The sequence below is a fragment of the Andrena cerasifolii genome, chromosome 2 (assembly GCF_050908995.1).
Source record: "Andrena cerasifolii isolate SP2316 chromosome 2, iyAndCera1_principal, whole genome shotgun sequence".
Classification (NCBI taxonomy): domain Eukaryota; kingdom Metazoa; phylum Arthropoda; class Insecta; order Hymenoptera; family Andrenidae; genus Andrena; species Andrena cerasifolii.
Genome location: NC_135119.1, coordinates 9,444,825 through 9,467,579, shown reverse-complemented (window position 1 = coordinate 9,467,579; position 22,755 = coordinate 9,444,825). Strand labels below are relative to the sequence as shown.

The 22,755-nt window shown below is 36.0% G+C and overlaps 1 protein-coding gene across 1 annotated transcript in view; it reads right to left on the bottom strand.

Moving 5' to 3' along the window:
- Acj6 (abnormal chemosensory protein 6) overlaps nucleotides 1–22,755 on the bottom strand; it is an 84,688-nt gene that overhangs the window by 7,450 nt on the left and 54,483 nt on the right. Inside the window, exons 2-3 of the mRNA XM_076830470.1 lie at nucleotides 16,627–16,683; nucleotides 2,787–2,975 (exon numbers count right to left, since the gene is read on the bottom strand). Coding sequence (XP_076686585.1) covers nucleotides 2,787–2,975; nucleotides 16,627–16,683 — 246 coding nt within the window. The remainder of the gene's footprint in view (nucleotides 1–2,786; nucleotides 2,976–16,626; nucleotides 16,684–22,755) is intronic.

Here is a 22,755-nt window from a genome sequence, read left to right as displayed (position 1 = left end):
TTCTGTCAAAATTGATTGCGTTCCGCCCAGTATGTTACGAATTGTCTCGATGGCGAGATAATATACGAGCAACGCCCCTGCGCTGAAGAAGATCATTCCGGGTCGCTGCACATTGGTTACTTCACCCTACTGTCGTCCTATCCTACATTCGTCGGCCTCAGATTGCTTGTATTAGCATAAAGCACCCCGAAACACCAAGTAGCAAATTGTAATTGAATTTGTGCGCGGTCGTAACATCCCCACTTATGTACACCGCTTCTTTTCAGAGTTATTTGTTTGTTTATCGACTTTATTACTCGGTAAACAGAAAATATAGTGCATAAGGAGTAAGTAAGATACGAGTAAAGGCGAGGCCGCAGTAATAATGCGAGTAATTGAAATGTAAAATGCAAATGAAAGTATTCTCTAACTATTGAAAATAAAGTCGAAATAATAATAGTAGTAGTTACAAACCATTATCCAGTATATAAACATATTCTAAAATATTCGAAACATTCAAGCTTCAAACTACTCGACACACCGGACTGTTCGGTACTTTCGGTCCGCTCGGTTTTCTTCGAGCCGCTCGAAAACTTCGAGTTCACGGTTCTATTCAAGCTACTCGGTTCTATTCGAGTCGCTCGAGAAAATTCGAGTTCACGGTTCTATTCAAGCTACTCGGTTCTATTCGAGCCGCTCGGTTCTATTCGAGCCGCTCGAAAAAAATTCGAGTTCACGGTTCTATTCAAGCTACTCGGTTCTATTCGAGCCGCTCGTTTTTTTCGAGTACTCGGCTCGGCTCGGCAGCCGAGTCTCGGCTAGGTCCGAATTTCAAGCTACTCGATTATTCGAGTACTCGAACAGCCCTACTACACGTACACTTTAGACTACTGTGGTCACTAGCAGCCTTACTTTTATTTGTGTCTTTTCTCTTTGTTGTGTCTTTCTATTGTTTTATACACTTCTCTTTGGACTTTCCTTGTACTTTTATAATACTTATTGTTAGTCTACTAAAGCAACTGTCATTTGTACCTTCGTTAATATCTTGACACTTTTTCAAAACTGAATATATTTTGACCAATAGAATTGTAAATGTTCCTTATGGTTTATTTTTTAAATTAAATTTAAGAACGTTGGTATAGGTTCGTTTATGCGTTTCTTATTTAGTATTCCAAACGGGGGAAACGTTCTTTTTCATCCTTTTGAACCAATTGTGCATACACAACAATACCATTTTTTAACTCTCTTTTGACCAATACTACTTTAGTTCATCCATGCACACCAAAATGTTTATTTTTCAACGAACGCTTATTCTGCAGCGATGAATAATTGTTAATGAAATGGGACATTAAATTTTCACATTTAAATGTACAAAATTGCTTGCACACGTGGGAATACTGAAGTTATTATTGATTAAAGTCTGAAAACAAAAACTGCTGCCCGTATTGTTACGGGCATTCATGAAAAATCGACAGAGATGAATGTTTCAGCTGCGAGATTAATTATGTATCGTGATTAATTGCTACGCATAATCAATTATTGTACGCGATTTTAATTCACTGCTAGAATTCGTTGCATTTTATAACCACATTTAAACGTTGAATTTTCCGAAACTGCAGTAACAACGGTCAAATGCATTTGTGATAATTATTTCATAGATAAACATTACCGCTGGAAACAATATCAGGCTATAATATAATTATTGTTCCCCGGAAACCATTTACGCGTATCATTATTTATTGGAATGCAGCGGCATTGGCGTTAGTACATTTTACTTTACTCAGTACTTTGTCAATACCAATACCTCTTAACAAAAATGGAAAAATAATTCTGTCTATGATCGAAAAAATAACCGTTAAATTATTTATTGTATATAGTTAACTATTAAAGTTTACAAATAATTTAATTCTTAAATTTCAACAATTAAGACAAGTATAAAAATAAACAGGTAATGAAATAGTGTCATATTTTTCTTTCTTTTCACTTTTTTCATTTGTCATGAATACCAATACCGACGACTGTTTCATTAAAACACACTTTATGAAACAATTTTATTGCATACTTTTACCTCATATACATAACCTAACCCAGACCCCATATATGGGGTAAAGTGGTCGTTTTGGCATTTTCTTTTCAAGTTGAATTTTAATATACTTTAAGTTTATTTTAACTATTGCTATTCGTCATTTATCAGTAGTAATGTTCAAATTATATTATAAATCTATTTCCACACATTTTTATTGAAAGGGAAAAATTTTATTCGCCTTCAAACTTTTTTCGCGTCACTTTGCCCCGGTCTCCCCTAACTCCTAAACGCTTTGCCCGCTCTGGCCCTTCTGCATAGTTACTCTCTAGGACCCTGCGAAAAATACCATAGACCACCATGAAACCCGTCCCTCTAATTTCAACCGCTCGACACTACGTGATAATTGAAGTTCAGCGCATTATTATATAAGTGCCTAAGCATTGCGTAATAATTAATGAACGTGCCAGTTATTTTAAGAATATTATATTGTTATCGTTCGACTTTCACCCTTCCACAAATGAAAGAAGGAGATAAGAAGCCCGTTGCAGCGTCGGTTAGTTTAAGCTTCTACATTATAAATCAGACTCGAACAATCTGTACACATGTACACAGAATATTCATTAAAAGTCTCAGCAGCCTCGTAAACGACGGCTGTGCTTTGCAGAAACAACTGACGTAATAATTCACCGGTGGCACGAGCCGCGCGCATACGCATAAGAAATATTCATACGAGAGAGTAATATGTCAAAAAAAGCAGACTCACAAAGAGGTGTGAATGTACCTGATGATGTGGCCGGTTATTTGGATGGGGGGTTGGCATGTGGGCTCCGTGATGATAGACGGAGACAGGGTCGTGCTTCAAAGGCATCGGAGTGCCCGCGTTGTGTTTTCCTAAATCCGCAGCCAAAGCCTCCGCCCTCGAGAGTAAGCCGTCTTGTAGGCCGCTGTTCAAGCCCCCGAATAAGTCACCCTGAAACGTTAAAAGGGACACGTGACACTGATTGAAGAATCATGGATCACGCTATAAGGCTGGAATAACAGAATTCAGAAAGAGGCCTGCCTCCCGTCTTTTTAAACGAAGTTAAATCGTATCGGACAAATCTTGTAACGTCAGCAGTTGATACCGTGCAACCTCCAGAGTTACGATTTTCGGAGGGGGGTTGTTAGATCGGGGCACAGGGAAATAGATGCTGCGTTGAACGTTAGAAATTTATTTAAGGGCGTGCCGGATTCTGAGAAACTTTCGGTGAGAGGATTTCAGGGACCGGAGTTGCTATTTATAATATACACGGAAAGAACATTTGTTTAAAAATTCGTGGCAATGTCATTTTATGCGAAAGAGTTCGCGACTCGTTTGTGTAAAAGCACCCGGTCAGAGGTCACTCCACGTACTCAACATGGCCGTGCGATCGATATTCTAAAAATAGTTTTGACACTGGAAACTTGAATTTAGCCTTTCCCATACTTCGATTTTAACGGAAGCTGAACTGTGTTGAGATTTTTAACTCAGCTTAATTTTATGCTAATGTTTATAGTACTATTGCGTTGATTACTTTTAACAATTTAGTGGCAGTCCTTTAGTAGCTGCTAAGCTTTATTGAATTACCGATGCTTATGACACATCGACAATAATAATCTTGTTGATAAATTTACATACAAGTGTTTCATTAGTTAAATATGAATTCCTTATTAATTGGTGTCTAACTGAAGTATTAACGGTATACTCCTTAGATTATTTGTTGTTCCCTAGTTCTGTGAGGGCAATCGGTTTTGTTTAAATTAACTTTAATTTCAGTATTCTCGGATACTTGGCGAATGTCATTTTTATACTATTCTCAGCGAATTGTAGATATAAGGAAGTGTAGCAAATTCTACATTTCAGTAAATGTTGTTAATATTTTCCTGTACATTTTATGATCTCACAGTACAGCCCGGGTTATAGTGTAGGTACGTGAAACATAAAATGTGGCTTACTGAGGCGAAATTAATGTTGTTTGAAAAGCAACTACGTGTGACCTACGAAACTCACTAATCACGTTCGCTTGCTTGTCAAATGTCGCTGGGGTTGCTGACCAGACTATATTGGGGTGGATGTGCCATTTGAACCGGACGCGCAATAGGGTCTGCCAATCCTTTCATGCGTTTAGAAACATGCCTATAATTACTGATGAAATTATGGTTAACAACAATGAAAATGACTTTCGCAAATAGCAATATAACCAACAGAAAATTTTGAAAGTTACTAAACAGAGGGTGTCAGACAGAGTTGGGCAAAATGTAATCTAATTACAAATTGCAAATTACGATTAAACTGTAATTGTGTAATTGATTACACATTATTTTCTGTAATCGTTCATTTAGGTAGTTGACCACTTGGTTTTGTCAACTATTGAATTTTTAAATGGGAACACATGTTTTGTTACAGCAGGATTGTAGTAGATCTTTTTCTGAATACAACCCAGATCTTACTGATCAAGCTGATAGAAGTTTATAGTAACTTTTATATCAGGTCAACGGTCTCATTAAGGGGCTATACATAGTCAGGCGGCCGAAAAGGGGCGAATATTTGTGAATTTTTCTTGAAGAAGCGGAGGCTTATATTTTTACAAAACTTTTTGCGCTTAGAAGAGCAACATTTAAAGAACATTTGGTAATTTTTTCGTAGAAAAATATTTAGGTTTATAATAAAATAACAACCGACATCCAAGAAGCATTTTTAAAAATTTGGTTTTGCGGTGAGCACTGCCATTCGGAACCAGATTATCTAAAATTAAAAAACAAAAATGATTTCGTTAGTATATCAATGTATCCTCAGATTGACGGAGAGAATTTTCCGAAATATTAATCTAAAACAAAATGGCGGCTATTTAAAGTTGAAACCCTGATTGTTTTCGCGTGATTTTTGCACGAAAAAAAACAGGATTTCATTTTGTTTTAAATTAATATTTCAGAAAATTCTCTTCGCCAACCTGAGGATACATTAATATACTAACGAAATCTTTTTTGTTTCTTTGATTTTAGATAATCTGCTTCCGAATGGCAGTGCTCACCGCAAAACCGAATTTTTAAAAATGCTTCTTGGATGTCGGTTGTTACTTTATTATAAACGTAAATATTTTTCCACGAAAAAATTACCAAATGTTCTTTAAATGTTGCTCTTTTAAGCGCAAAAGGTTTTATAAAAATATACGCTTCCGCTTATTCAAAAAAAAATCGCAAATATTCGCCTCTTTTCGGCCGCCTGACTGGGTATAACCCCTTAAGTCTACCATTAAAATACTTTTTTAAATGATTTCTCGAATTCATTTGTAATGGCCACCATCGCAAAAGCAGACATACAACATTTCGTACGTTAGTGTTAATATTAATACTACATCCGAGGTGGAACAAACGAGGACGTTGACGAAGATGAATCACATAATTTTATATGGAATAATGATAAACGGAGAACGACCGAGGGTGAAGGAGTAATACGATCTCTTCCCCGTTGATATATTAATAACAGTTGTGAAGCGAATTCACGGTTTCGTTTTGTCCAGATACACCTCTATACCGTGGCAATCGATATTATATGGGATATTTTGCGTCAACTGCATCTGTCACTCGCGTCGCATTGCAAGGTTTGGCGGCCACGCAAGGAACATCGTCACATTATTCGAGGAAAATCGAAACAACTCTAATGCGAAGCAACTTGAAACTCTAATAAAAAGAAAGAACTTTATGATATGAACGCGCTATATCACTTTTGAAGTTTGATTGTAACGTGAAAGAGACATACATTTTATCGACCAACAATAAAATTGCTTCGAAGGACAGTATTTTTTATATGAATGCCAATATTCGAGCTGTTCCATTGGACAAGTGGTAAACCCCCAAAATGATGAAAAATGAGTTTAGCTTAAAAATAGTACTTATCAGGAATAATAATTTTACTTAACATTTTAAATAACATGTCTGTAAAAGTGTCTTATAAATATCCAATAAAAGTATAGACAGTCTATTCTTTATATATATATTTTCATAATATCTTATTTAATTAGAAATGCTCAGAATAATACGTGAAAATGTCCATGGTCATTATTTAATAATTAAATATAAAACTTATACACAGCAATTACGTTTCGAACAAATTGAAAAAAACTGATCTTATTACAAGACTAAATGCGATAAGAATGGCAATAAAAGCACTTAGAATTATTAAACTGGTACATACGTGTAGTTTGGAAAATTTAATTTCATTCAACATTTATTTCGAAATAATTAAACGTTGAAAAGCTCTAATTTTTTTTTAAACCGAGATAATGTGACTCATCCTTGGAAAATGTGTTACGCCGTTCAATTAAATTAAGGTAAACGTGATCGAAAAAGTTGTTTGTCTTGGAAACTCTGTGTTTAAAATCTTAGAATACAAATGAATACTCTTTAGAAAAATATGTACAGTTTTCTGTAACATGAAATCCGTGACCTTTGGTATGTTGGTTGTTGTTAGTGTTCTCTTAACGGAACACGAAAATAGAATACAATCGAACAGTGTCATCGATTTCTTGGCTTTATTAAATATCGATAAAGGCCGATTCATTGTCAAAACAGTTTAACGGGAACCATCTGTGCTGCGGAGTCCGATTAAAGTTGTATGAATCCGTCTTAATCAAATCGCATCGTCAAAACGTTTTAGCTCGATAATCGTAGACTGTGTAAGTGAAACTCTGAAAGCATATTTTCCATGTGCCACTTGAAACGTGCGAAATAAATCTTAAGCAAGAATTAAAAAAATTCCTTGAAACTTCTCTGTTACTACGTAACCAATGTCACATTTATGTATACATATACATATACAGTTGCTCGCAAAAGTATCCACACACCACAAACCTGTAACATACATATTTTACACATTTAATCAATGTTAGAGTTGCCAATCCTGGCTCGCATTCTCACTTGAGAAATGTACTTATAGTTATTTGGTACCATCTACCAATGAAATGTTCAAACAGATTTTGGTAGAGGAATGGATGAAAATAAACGTGGCTTCTAGAAAAAAAGTAGTTCAATCTATACAAAATAGATTAAAGCTTATATGTATAGTCGCAAGGATATCGGACGAATATTAATTCATTCTAATCAAGTTTATATAAAATAACTATTAAATTTCGAGAATATTTTTGTACGGATAGCAATATTTTTTTTAAACAAATTAGGTATAATTTTTCAATTAAACTCCTCCTAATTTTAAGCGTACGAATCGCTGTTTATAATAATGTAAATTAGAATTGGTGATTCTAACTTTAACATCGATTAAATATGTAAAATATGTTGCGCGTATACAGTGGGTGAGTTCTTTTGTAAGTAACTGTATATAACGCTGATTTTAATACCCTTGTGTGTGCACGTAAAATATTAAATAACATTCTGAAGGAATTTAAGCAATGTACAGGAGAAGTTTCTTCCACCGAGGCTATTACAGGAAAAGTATTAAAAATTTATATTAATATATTCTTAGGGTAGGCACTCATGAGAGCGTCGATAGTTTCGTTCAGTCACTCGAAGCTAAGAGCGATTCACTATCCACTTACTTCATTATAAACTGTAATGTCCGCATCGGTCGATCAATGTTTCATGTGAAAACCACCGTCGTGCTTCAGCGCTTCGATTATTTATGAACTCCTCGGGCCTTCGTCGAGTACGTGTACTGTACTGTTTGTCTGTAGGTTGCTGAACTACCGGCACTTTTTCTAATTTTGAAGTTTATCATCGCGTTTCCCTTCCTGCGTGCCATGAAATTGCCACTTTACAGAGTATTTTGCTTTCAATTTTGTAGCGTGACGCACTATTCTTTGCCGCATATATCCTCGACTTTGTGTAAATATAATTACTATGTTCAAACAGCAATGGTTACGCTTCACTTTTTTGTAATTTCCCAGTACACTTAAATGACAGGAAACTTTCCATTTTTTGTTATTGAAATCTCAATAGAAATCAACAAGGATCATCAACTTATTGACAATTTGCGATTGTGATCGAACCTGGACATGCTAAAAGCTATTGGAGAACTTGAGACACGTATTTTTTTTTTCTTATCAATTGAAATTCATGCTCAGGGGACGAAGAATGCCTTCAATGTTCTGTTTTTGACTTTGAAATGAATCGTGAGCACGGTAATAAAATCCTTAAAAAAACAACTGCTACATTGAAATTTTTAGTGAGAAGTGTTGATGACTCGGGGCTAGCAGTACGTTGATCTTTTGACGCTAGTCTTGCGTACAAATTGTTATTCTTTTAATAAGATTCTTATTGCGAAATAAATGAATAAACTACAAGTTCAGAAGAAAAAAATAGACTTTTGTTCAGAACGCTCCACGTAGGTTGCAAGTGCAAATATGTACAGTGACTCGCATTAATATTCGGACACTTTTTAAAATCGCGTAACTTTTTTAGAATTGGTCCAAACAACTTGAGTTTTTTTTTAGAAGCTAGAAGGATTAGTTTGCTAACTGACGCGGTTCGTCGTTTTGAAAAAAAAATGTATTTGGTTGGAATAGCGCAAAGAATAGTAAAGGTCGATTTTTAAACAATTTTTTATGAGCTTGTAATGAAAATTCAAAAAAAACCTGTTTGTAAAAATTTCATGAAAATCGGTTAACGTTGCTCCGAGCTACAAACGTTTAAAGATCGCAAAATAAGGTCGAGAATCGCGCAAATTCCCGAAATCAGCGAATTCCATTATGCTAAATGAACAAATATTAATTTCAAAATTATTTCTCAACTAAGCAGTGCAATTGAAATTAAACACACGCGAAATCACTTAAGTACTTGCAAAAGAAAACAGAAGAACCCTGTTTCCTTATTAAAAAAAAAAAGAATTACGACTGAAGTTCGATAATTTATCCGAAACGATGCAGTTTACGTCTGTCTTTCAATTTTATTTCTAACAGACCACATATAGGCACGCCAGTGCAACTAGGTTTTGCTAAGGCACCGTTTGGCAGAGAAAGGGCAGAGATGAGAAAAGCGACGGCAATACCCAGCAACGGATACAGATTGCTCTTGTTAGCTGCGTAGTTAGCACCTCGTGCAGTTGTTTAGCAAAGTTTCTACGGGGTCCCCCTTCGAGCCACGATTCAGTACGTCCCCGTGGTTAATAGAGTCATTTTTCCGAGCTGCCTGCGGCCAACCCACCCGTTAAATACGTCTTCCAGCCACGGCACGTTAAAGATTAGCCAATTACAATTGAATTATCGCACCCTACAAGCCGTCGGTGTAATTTATCTGCCCGAGTTGATTCGCGAAAAGGCGGGAATGATTAAGCTCGTAATGTACCGCGCGAAACAAAGTGTTACATCAACCTGTTCCCCCCCGCTCCCCCAGACGATAATTCCACCATTCTCGCAAGTGATTATAGCATAAATTGGGAATACTCGAGTATTAGAGAAGATAGGGTAATGCAAAGTGGTTCGAAATTTAGGAGAAAATAGTGTGGAATTGCTCTTTTGTGCGGGAAAGGAAATTTGTCAAGAATTCGTGAAAAAAGTGGATAGTATAATTTATTCATTCATTTATGTATTTGACTATACGGTGCACGGCCATTTAAAATGAATAACAATGAATAGGCAAAATAATTTTTTGTAAGCAATTACGAAACGTGCACAGATTTTGGAAATTAATTGTAACTGAATCATTGTAAACTTAAGTAACTTAAATAAATTTTAATTACTTTATGCCTGATAAAACTTACATAAATACTTGAAAATTGTTTGCTTAGCAAGACTGTGCATATTTAATGATGGGAGTAAATTATAAAGTGCAAACGTTTCTTATCGATTTTAGATAAATCATGTGAATTTCAATGACTTCATTCGGCATTTAAATTTGCAATAATTTCTATTCGGTATTCACAAACACAATAAAAATTCTGATGACTTTTAATCGAATATACTGCATATTTAGTTGTCTCCATGCAAATTTTATTTCAGCTAAAATGTTTGAATTAACAAATAATGATATCAGTCATTATGTTTCAAACAATCTAATTTTTCGATATTCATAGATTGTATTTTCATATATTTTATCAGTAAATTCATCCCTCGTCGTTTAATCCGTAGCATCGAATCGAATTATCAGCTTGCTCTGCGAGGCAACGTTTATTTGATTTCAGAGCACAGCGCTATTCATAAAATAGCATTCGCGATGTTTCTTTCTCCCAGAGCCATTCACGAGTCGATCAAAATTCGTTTCGATTGCTTCGCAACGAGGAACATGAATTTCGTAAATTTTCGCGACTGATGGGAAAGGTGGCGTCCTAACCAAATTTTTATTACATTTTTTTACTGCTCCATCCGTCATTCCATGATGCAATCCACTTCTATCTCTTATGCACAATGTTTCGCATCGAAAAAAAAAACAAAAAAAAAACCGAGCCACTCTTGTCAGAATGAAATAAACTGCATAAATAAAGTACGTATACCTGAAAGCTAAGATGAATGGAGCAGAACTCGATGCAATTGAACACGACGTGCACATTCATGACTATGTAATGCGTACAGTTCTGGTTTCCATTACGTTTCACCAGATGAAAACAAACTCACAGTTTAAAATAAAGACGATAAAAAATTCAATCTCGGAGAATACAAAATAGGGGAGAGGAAATTGATTTGTTTTTTTAATTTGTCTACCTCAGTCGCGAAAATGTCAGGGATACAAGAGCGAAACTGACTCTAATGATACTGTTTCTATTAAACTTTCGTATTTTCCAACACGTGGTGAACGATAACCATTTGATTATTTACATATAGAAAGGAGAACGTTAATAGACAATACACGTGCTAAATAATAACTTATAATAACTTTTAATTTACCAAAAACGGAGCCTCAAAATCAGCCTTCTTTTCCGGCCGGCAGCCTGGTTTCCTCCCTTAAAGGGAGAAGCCCCTCTCAACGGCTTATTTTTTTATCAGTATTTAAGAATTTTTTGATGTAACAGATACCAATGTGCTAATCCTTTTGAAACTTTAAGCGTACCTACTCTATTTAATATTCTGACAAGTAAAAAAAATGTTATTACAGTAAAATTATAATAAATATAAAAGAAATAGAAGGATATCTTAAATAGATTTTTTTCGAGGTGCAAAACGGTGCCGGTTGTAGCATCTCTGGTAGTTATGTGAAACAGAACAATACAATTTTTTTCAATTTATTTGACAATTGTCAGAATGTGAACCTAAAACGGTGTAAAAAAAATTGCATATTTTAAAAATAGCGGCATTCAAACAATTAAGTGTAATTTTCGCAAAAAATCGCGGTTTGTTTGTTTAAAAAAGTGGTTAAAATTAATAATTTGGTTGGAGATTTAGGTTCACGTTCTGAGGAATATTATAAACTAAAAGTGTGCAAAATTTGAAGTTCGTCGGTCAAATAGTTTTTGAGTTATCCGCGGCACCAATTTTGAAAACGTGGTTTCGAGTAAAACGTGTTTAAAGTGCATTTTAGGTGTGCTCAGCCCTCGGAGGCGCGCTGACTCACCAAGCTATAGTATCGATACGAAGTTAAATTTCGGCCTATAACTTTGAAAATATATTTTTGATTTTTTTTTATTTTATTTTTTTTATTTTTTATTTTTTTTCGATTTTTCTGTCGATTTGTAGGGTCTTCTCCCCTTAAGTTATTCATCTAAGAAATAGCATCAATTTCAATTTCCTCATCGCTCGTTGAAATCACATATCGCATTATTATACTTAAAAGTTTTGTTATCTAACGTTCAAATTAAAATTGATGCTTATTTCTATTATAATTAAGTATGGAGTTTTAATCACGTTTTATAATACTATTTGTCGTTCCCTTTTAATGGCAGTGCTCCAATAATTACGTGAACGGTAATTTGATGGTAGCGTGGCAAGTGCAGGCAATTATTTTATTCTCATAAGAATGACGCTGACGCTAGTATTATTTCCTATTACAGTATTATTAAATGTAATATCAATGTTGAACATTTCCACTTCTCCTTCAAAATGTAACATTCTATAAAGTTCTGACAAATAGTAGGTGCATGTTAAACGCAAAATTTATAGGTACTCTGACTAATGTTGCAAAAAACGCACCTAACAATCTATAGTGGCACCGCTTACAACTTGCAAGTGAACATTTCAAACCCCAAAAATTTGGATTTTAATGAAACTTCGTGTGAATGCAATCCATATTGGAGTATGCAGGATCAATGCTTTTTGTCTTTGGAAATTCACTCTACAGGGGTGAAATCAGCCCTTAAAGTTATCGTGATTTTTTAATAAAACTTTATTTTTCTCTTAGAAGTGTGATAGAGAATAAAAAATTAAACAATTCTTATATGTAAAGTTCTGTTCTATATCGCACCGTTATAAAGTTATATTAAAAATAAAAAAAAGAGAAAATGCGATAGTTCTGATTTCACTCTTTTCGAGTGAATTTCCGGAGACAAAAACAATTTCACCTGGCACACTCCAACGTGCTCTACATTCACACGAAGTTCCATTAGAATCAGACTTTTCGGGTTAGAAATGTTCCTTCGTTGGTCAAATTTTTGTTAAAATAAATAATTAGTCAAATTCCAAACATTTTTTTTTCTATTCTCAATAGATTTCAAGGTACAGTAGTGCTTCATTATTCGCACGACCATCCGGGACCGGTCGTGTGCGATTTTCGGTGCATGGTAATGATTTTTATCGTGGCTTCGAGCCTACCCACCATGCCGCGCCGCCGAGGACAGTACTTAAACAAGACGCACCGAGACTGAGTGACATAGAACTCGAAGTGGGGATGTCGCATGTCGATCGTGCGTTTCCTAAAGGACAGACCCCTCGCAGTTTATGAAGCACGACCGTATTTAACTCACTAGGTTTTCCATCCTCAATTTTAGGGACGATTATCAACCCTTCGCATAAATTTCAGCTGATAAACAAAAGACGCGTCTAATATTGAATAATACCGTACCTACCCATGTGTCAAGTTTCACCAAAATCGAAAAATGTCAATTAAGTGATATTCTTTGTAAGGCGTACACAGAAGTCTACTTTCTCAGTGGCGGGTTTAAGAAAAAAGGCCCAGGTGGCAAACGTTCTGAGGGGCCCATTTTTGGGGGAAAATGAAGGGGTAGTTTACTAAAAACGAGCCAAGTGTAGTAGTACAGAAAAAAATATAGTGTTTGGATAATCTAATCATAATTTTGTTTTGGTCATAGGGCCCTGCGGGGGCCTTCTGTGCAGGGACTTAGGTGGCAACTGCTCCTCAGCCGCCCTGTTAAATCCGCCACTGTACTTACTTCTTCAAAACTATACTGCATTTTGTCCCACATGTAAAATTCGAATACTAAATAAACTGGGATGTCTAGTTAATATTTGATACATTCTGAATACGCTTAGGTAGACATCCCTGTAATTTATGAAGTATTTAAAGTTGCCGGGCGGTTTAAGTTGCCGCCTTAAACAGACGATACTCAAACAGCTCTGAATAATTCCATAAATAATCAATAAATAAAAGCAATCAAAGCGATGACTCCTATACTTTATTATCCAGCCGAGTTTGCGATTAAAAGCTGGTCCAGGATCGAAGCGTCGGTTACTACCGGCTAAATACAGAGCGTTCGAGGGCCGACGGCCAACGGATATTGCAAATTGGGACAATTATGTTATTTCCGTCCGATAACCTACATCGCGAAGTAGTCTGACGAATGAATAAGTAAATTCTTCCAGAAAATCTGACGTCTGACACGAAAACCAGCAGACTGTTCGAATTATCACTTGCATGGCGGAGTACCTGCTGTCTAGAGTAACGGGTATATTATCCCCGTGGTGCCGGTCCTGTCATGATGACATTCAGTTTCACTTGTGACACAGACGCGACTGGACCTCGCCGTCACCGTCATCGATTTAGAAACGATCCAGATTTATATGGCGCTCGATATTTCCCTGCAGGAAGCTCTCTGCCGGCGCGGCGTCTGGCCTGACGCCGTAACTCGTCGCCGCGTCGCGTCGTTGGTTCGTTCGACATTGTGCGCAAATAATTGATGCCGTTCATTCGATAACGCAATTATTCCGTTATTATTGATGCAAGCTACGAAATACTGCGCCCTGTTGTAAATTACCATCGGCTGAATGTGTGGAGGCCCGCCATATGAAATATTGCCGTACATCAGGCTGCGACGCAAAATGCTCGCGCTGCGTTCCGCGACATGGACAAGAAGCACAAGAGACATCCCTCGATTCTGGCCGCCCCGATGCAAATACACGACGGAGAGTTACCCCACTTCAAACGGTTGGTATTTTTCCGGAATATAGTCTAGGACGAAGAATAGACTCTCGCCTAAAGCATACTCACGAAATGTTGTAAAAATGTTCACGGTAGGATGCCTACCGTGGGAAGTCAGGCTACTTTTAATCCTGAGGTTTGTGTTAAGGGGTCTCACTGTGACACCCTGATGAAGCATCTCTGTTTGGAACTTCTTTTTGTCACGAAAAGAATTTGTTTACTAAATTTATGTTTTTTCTATTTATTAATACGTGCTTTGAGAATACAAAATTATTTTTTTTCTTCATATTTTTTTAATGCTTGCTTGCGCCAAAATAAGTGGGTGTAATATACGCTGTAAAATAAAAGGCGCCTCGACTGTGTGGTCGATTTTGGAGCAGACGTGTGTTTAAAACGAAAAAACCAAAAGGATTTGTAATCAGTATGACTATCGCTATGGCAGGGACTACTTAAAATTAATTAGATTGATGTGGAATTAACAAATTTTTTAAATTTTTTAATCATTCCGGGACGCAAAAGATGAGAAGAAGCCTAGAAAATATGTGATTCACAACTCTCTACCACCGCCCAAGATAAAATGTTCCTTCAAAATCGACCACGCAGTCGAGGTATTTTTTTTCACAGCGCATATTGTACCTTCTTATTTAGGGGCAAGCATGCATTAAAAAATATGAAATTTTTTTGTATTCTCAAAACACATTAATAAATAGAAGAAGCTCCAATTTAGTAAACACATTTTTTTGTGACAAAAAAAGTTCCAAACAGCGGTACTTTATCAAGGCGTCACAGTGGAAAGACCCTTTAAGGGGGAACACCACTGTGACGGCCGGAAAAGTAAACCATTTTTAAGAATTTTTTTCAGGAATAGATAAGTACGCGAAGTGGCTTTTGGGATTAGACTAGCGAATTCCCAGGCATATACCTATAGAGTAATAAATTTGCAAGAAGTGAGAATTTAATAAGCATTCAACATCGTTTAAAATTAACAGAGGAAAACCATTCTAATGATGACAATTGTCAATTTAATTAGTACTAGCTAAAACTGCGATGCATTAAATATTCTCGTAAAGTTCAGAAGAATGTGTCGCGAAATGAAAGAAAATTTTGGTAAATTTTAAAGAATCCGTTGTTTGCAACGAGAACCGTAAGAAATTAAATTATCTCGTGATTATTGCCAGACAGCATAAATCCAGTAATTAAGAGTGCTGAGTGGGTCATGCGAAAGATGTCACGGTTGCAACTGTTTGCCGCATTTGCGGGAGGCGTAAGCGACCCATAGCTCTTTTTACGGCAGTCCAACTATCTCGCATCACCTCGTCGTATGTCTAAATAATCAATTTACTACTGGCCATAATCGTAACCACGAGTTAGCAAGTTTATGTCAGCGAAGCCATCATAACTACGTGGCTTCGTAAAGCATAAATACGATTATGGAGTATTTTGCCTGAAGCAACAGAGTTCGGAGTTTTGTCTCTTCATCTGTCCTTTACTCGTACATCCCTTCTTCTACCCTTTTCTTGTAGCTGTCGTTTTCAAAGTGTCCGTTCAACTGTCTTCATTTTTCTTGAAGCTTACACTATAGCCCCTTTTATTTTGTAATGCATCATTGCGTAGTAGTAATTTTAACTTTACTTAACTAATCTTTATTTATTTTTTTTTGTTTTGCTAAGTAGGGGAGACCGGGGCTAGTTGTTACAATTTTCAGTTTTTTATTTTTTATTTTGTTTTGCATTCCATTTTCAATACTATCAATGACTCTGACTTAAAGTACGTTCTTTCCTCTACCGATGACCGCTATCGCGTGTAATTAAACGAGAACCATGACTTTGAAACAAGCCATTTTGAAGGTCCAGACATGTTGTATCAACGTGCCCCGAGTAGGGGCTAGTTAATTCATTAGCATAATCAATTAAATCGTTCACTATTAAATTTACATTAATTTCATTTGTCTAATCGAAGTAATTGCTTAACCCTCCGGGGTGGGCGCGCCCGCGATAGTTAGCCGCAAATTTTATATTTCGTATGTTCACTATAAAAACGAGCAGCAGATGGATGTGGATATTATTAAGCAACTAACGTAATTTCGATTTTCTTCTGTGAGATCTAAAATTGCCTAAATTTAGAGGTAAAACAACGAGAACTCCGATTGCGGTGTAAAAGCCGCAACGCGCCCAGTTAGGCAAGTCTGAAGAGCTGGGTTAGGTCTGGGTTGAACTTAAAGCTTGTTATTAATAATTAATAAACCGATTAATCAACCAAGAATAATTTAGTAATGTCTCGCAGTGACACTACACTTTTGCTGTCGACCAGTGTACCTACGATGAATGTAATCAATGTTATTTTCTACTCACGTTATGCCTCGGTGACCAGGAATTGCACATAATGGAGGCATCTTCCAATATACGACTCTGTAAAAAGAAAAGGTTTCGATTTTTAACTGTTTCACATCCTTCGACACATTCATAAATTTTTTTCTTAATTTTCACGCACTGGCGCCACGATGAAAAATGCAATTCTCGACCGAATCTAAAAACTCCAACGGGATTCTGCTCGTAATTACATCGGCTTCCGCGCTACCCTCCATTGCCAATTTTCATCCACTCAATTTTCTTTAGGAAACATTTTTGTGCGAAAAAACCCATGTTCGGGGGACCCTATCGTTTAAACATTTGGCAATCATTGTCCAGTTGTTTCTTAACACTGCCTGAGGGTAGCGCGATAACCACAGATGTGTAATTAAGGAATATCTTTGGTTTTTTTATTTTGGATGATCCTGTCTATAGTTATCGTGGCGCCAGTTTGTTTTTTTTTTACAACGATGCAGCACGCAATCGCAGGCAGAGGTGGGTAAAAATGAAGTAAAAAAAATTGTTTTATACTCCACATTTGTAGCAGAATAGAGTGCAAAAAGTTTTAGACCCATACGTTGTATACTTTCTTCTAGAAAAAATCATAAAAGTCACCTATGTTTTCGCGCGATTTGACCGGTGAATGCCCTTAATTTCGGTTTCATTATAGCCCCAGTCACTGTATAATTCCTCTTTAACGCATTATACAATATTCAAGTATTCTCCAACTAGAAGCTTCAGATGCAAATTAATTCTTTATCAGCGCAGGCCGGATTAACTTTTAATTTATGATAAACTTTGCGGAGTCTAGTTTTTATTAGGACGTATCGAATTTGTCGATGATCTGAAAAATATTTTTACGAAATTGAAATAGATAGTGTAATATGTACTTATATGTATTATATGTGTAGGGCAGTTCTATGTATAGGTATCTAAGCTCGTCCGTACTTTTCCCTTTATAAGTTTTAAATGTCGTTGAACTCTCAGTGATAGGTGATAGACTGTTTAGAGACCAAATCGGGACTGGAAAGCTGGTAAAATTTTCCAACCTGACGCTTTGACCCCAATAATCTGTCTAGACTAGTAGTCATAAATATTAATTGCGCATGGAGCACTGTCGTACACTTTTCTGCTAGAGTATTCATGTTTCCTTTACATATTTAGAATAAGTTCAAATTAATATAGAAATGTAACTATCTCAAAACATTGTTTCGCACAAGTATTGAAAAAATGTTTATTGTCATAATTTACGAAAAAAAGGGGGGTCGTTTAAATTGAATTTTGGTCTTATCAGTTGATATAATAATGGACTATATTCATCTGCGCATACTCTTAACAAATTATATCAATGCCTATATTTGTCCATTGAATCGACTGAAGATACTCAAAAATAACTGCGAATCAATTCAGTAACGAACTTAACTTGCCTTAATTGTAATGAATTAAATGGTAACAAAATGATGGAACTGATATTCGACTAAGTAAATGAAATCATATTTAACTTTCTTCACCCCGGCTAATTAATGGAGATAATTGATACTTTACTTTTGAAGCGATGTTGTTATAAGGGCTTGAGATATTTTGATTCCTATTTCACTGTCAAACTGTAGCAATTATATTAGGGTGGCTCTTGTTTTCGACTTTTGAATTTTCATCGGGGCACCCTCCAGAATAGTTCCAAATAATTTAAAAAAATTCGTGTAAAGTTTGAGCTCGATCGGATAACAGGAAAGGGCGCCCCTGGGCCCTGAAACATTTAAATAATTGAATAGCTCGCGAAGTCGATTTTATATAATATCCTCCAATTATTGATTACATAAAAAAATATGTCAAACGAAAGTTGTAGATCCGGATAAGGAGCATCTTTTATGTTGTATTACTTTTTCTCGTGCGACAAACGGTTTTTGAAAAAGTCCGAAAGGCTAAAAAGAAAAAATTGTTTCCCTCAAATTTTGAAAGTTGCTTCTAGAACACTTTTTATTTATGACAGCGAACAAAAAAATGGAATTTTTATTTTCGAGGACTATTTTTTAAATATTTAAGGGGGGCGGGCATATTTTTTCCATATATTTTCAGTGTTTGATATGTCATGAATGTTTCCTGAAAATTTGCGATCGAAATTCGGAAAAATATCGAAATATGAGACTATATCTTCGATATTTTTGCGAATTTCGGTCCCAAATTTTCAGGAAACATTCATGACATATCAAACACTGAAAATAAGAAAAAAAATTATATACAGTTTTTATTGTTCGAGGTTTCCAAATTTTAGACTACGTTGTCCTATATAAAAAGACAGCTTCTGCTAGTTGTTTGGGATCACATTTGACACGTAAATGTATTTACACATTCACTGACAAAAGAGGGATGATTTTTAGACTGTGTTGTTATATAGCAAAGGATCCTCATGTTTTTGGGGAAATGCTACCAGCAACCAGAACAAAAATAATATTGCCAAATGTAGGTACTTAAACCAGTTGCATTTCCCACATCCAAATACAGTGTAACCTTATTAATAAGTTAGTAATCATTAGTTAGTTAGTTTGTTAGCAATCTTTTCCTGGCTTTCCCCCAAAATTTCATATTGAAGTTACGAAGGAAGTTCAAAAGCTTGATGATTTTCAAATCCCTTTATTCCAAATCTATCGCGTAAAATCAATTTGGAAACGACTATGCGTCGCCGTGGTGATTAATGGGTTTCCATAAATCAACCGATGATCTATGCGGCGATATATTTTCCATCGGCTAGAAATCTGTGTATATCGGCGCAGTTTATCTGTCAACGGGGCTTAATATTCATCTAGTCTGCATATTTTATTCTCAGCAATCGCGTGATGTGTATATTTAAAGCGCGCCACTAAGATTGACAGAATCGGGCCATTGCAGCGTCGCGACGCCGCGCCGGCGGGCATCACAAATTAAATGAGTCATTTTAGGATTCGCGCAGAACTCGATATCGTTCTCATTAAAGTGCCGGCCAATTCTGTGTTCAATCGGCGCTGATGACAATGATCGTGTCATTGTCGAGTCGCGACTGACATCAATGCTTCATATTATCGTCTTCATTAATCTGTCAACTTCTCCGACGCGTTTTTGTACAGTTATTTTGAATGCCGTTGCATCATTTTTATGTAAACTTCGTAGGATCATTCATCTTTCGCGAAGAGTGAATTTATCATATCTGTAAACAAGAATAATCTGTTCGAACAAAATTCAGTACGATTGTTATAAGAATCAGAAAACGAATTTATTTCAATAATGCATTATTTCTGACAAGTCGGTTTAGAAGTATTGTGACATTTTTATTTCTTCATTTATTTCGCAATGTTAAAGAAGGTTGCCTGTATCGAATCGCTTAAGATATTTTACGTTACATTTCGAATTTGGTAGTAATTGGAATGCAAGTTAATATTGGATATTCTAGCTTGGTGTTTTTGTCACCTACTACTAGATGTTTCAGCTTTTGCTCGGAACAAATTAATTTGTTATTAATCTTTTTGCGGCGTCACGTCCCGCGCCGTGGGGTCTACTATTAATTAACCTTTTAAATCATATTGTATTTACTATTTCGTACTCTGAGGTATTATAACTGTTGGATGCCAGCTAATTATACACCATAAACATCCTAAATTCACTTTTCTCAAAAGTGGTAAACCCTATCGAAATTTTGTTCAAACAATATTAAAAGAGCATTAAATTTCCTACAATTACTGTATATATAATTTTTTTCGTGCTTCCAACCATTTTTTAGATAATGGCGTTTGAATATAGAGAGGTCTGCGTATGGACAATACGTCACGCCGTACGGGTGAGACGCGCGAGGCGCGGATCTCTCTATATTCAAACGCTATTATCTAGAAAATGGTTGGAAGCACGAAAAAATTATATATACCGTAATTGTAGCAAATTGTATGCTCTTTCAATATTATTTGAAGAAAATTTCGATAGGGCTTACCATTTTTGAGAAATTCTTCAAATTCAAACCATTGATGAATTCTAAACTTTAAGGCCTGGTCGGCACCCTCTCCTGTTGCTCGATTGCAATAAACTTTTTCAGGGACAATTGTTTTTAGCAAATAGCCCCGTTCTGGGGGGGGGGTGGGAGAAACGAAATACAAAAAAAAATTCAACAATTATAAAGGAGGGCCACCCTAATGAACCATATTTACCGATCCGTACGATTATTTTACACAACATTAAATTTATATAGTACATATTATTCCTTAGTAGCGTAAAAAAAGTTCTTTTTCTGTCAGGTATAAAAATGGCTTCCACTAGTATCCCCAAATCTACGCGACGTCAGCTGGAGAGTCATTAATTGGAAAACACACAGAAACTCTTTCCCATGCCCTTAAAAACGATTAACCCTAGCAACCTCTAAATATTTACCAATTAGGCTCAATTTTTGCACAGATGACAGTTAGCATGTTCGGAACAAAAGCAACCTTGAGGAAAACCTACATTTTATACTTGAAAAAAATGGACCACCCTAATCTATATGCCTGCGTTAGAGTGTCCCTTAGAATTGAAGGTGCGATAAAACGTTGGGACGCCCGCTAATTTTATACCTTTTGGTGTGCTAAGGAACTACGCAAAATTTCGGCACAATCGGATTCGTCTGAACCCTGCCTCAAGAAGCTTAAAGTTACGATACACTATAGACTTTTTTGTATTTATTTTTATTTGTTCGTCCACCTTAAGAAAATAAACGTTCACTTGGGACAGAGGTTCCTGGACTGCATAAATACATATTTTACCGCAAGAGTCCAAAGTCAGGAGAAATGGAAAGCCTGTACCACCCTCGTTCTTCCACCACTTAACGATATCTTAACGATATTATCGATATACTTATCGTTAAGTATCAACAAGTTATCGATGAGATATCGATAATCGGTAGTCCCAACTCCAGTTCCATCACATATTTGCTTGCATACGGGGTTGCACATTAAAAAAACAGCTGTTTGCAAGAGCGCAGTTTCGTTTAACTTTGAGCCTCTTGAGGCAGGGTTTAGAGTTGTTTGATCGAGCTGAAATTGTGCACACATATTTACCACACCAAAGGGAAATAAATCAGGCTAGCGTCTCGGACCGGATTCTTAAGTTTAAAAAAAAAAGTCATTATAAGGGACACCCTAGCCTACGTGAATTTGCAATCGCAGCATTAGAAATATTGCTTCTCCAATTTTCACTGATGTTTCAACGTAGCTCTGCGCGCACATTAAATATAGATATAGGTGGATACATATTATGCATTCACCTGTATGCATTTGTATCTTTCGCAGGTATGCCAACAGCACAATCGACGCGTATATGCCTACACACGTGTACGCGTGTGCGTTCCCGTATGTATGTAGACATATCCTGTGTGCTTTGCTGCAAGCTGTATAGAGTACATCAAATGTAAATACAAAGCTTGGCTAACATCTACGACGTATGCACACACACACACGACTATAGATGTGCGTGTATTTGTAAATTTGCCATTGTTTGGTATTGATTAAAACTGACGTTTCATCTGCAAGTGGTGAATTCGATTTAAAATTAAGGCACTGCAATTAATTACTGTTTTGCAGAGCAAACATGCCTGCCTGTTCTTACCAATAGTATCCTGCTCCAACTAGATCTCACAGACCAACCAGTAATTGACCGCATACCGGTGAATGACCATTAGGCAAAGAAATGACAATTATAAATTTGAACATTATTATATGTTTATAAATGGAGTGTAGTTGCACTTTTAATATCCTATATTTTGGTTAGGCGTATAAAGCGAAGATTAATAAGTAAAATTCTTATTAAAAGTATGCGGTCATTTACTGGGCTTCTACACGTTTTGCATTTTATAATTTTTTTTTTTGTTAAATTACGATAAGAATAAGTAATTATTTTTATAGAAATTTCAAGAAAAATAAATTTAAATGCAATTTCAAAAGTTGTTATGTTGTTATATATAAATATATAACACTGGTTGGTTTACCCTAGATCATATCGCTCATTTTCTGCGATAGCAAAATTCACGATTTTTGGGGAAACGGGTTCAAAAGTTTTGTTAGACAACAACCGCTTGTTCTATACTAATAAATAACTGAAATCTTCAGTTATTTCTTTCAGTTCTTCAATCTCTAATTGCGG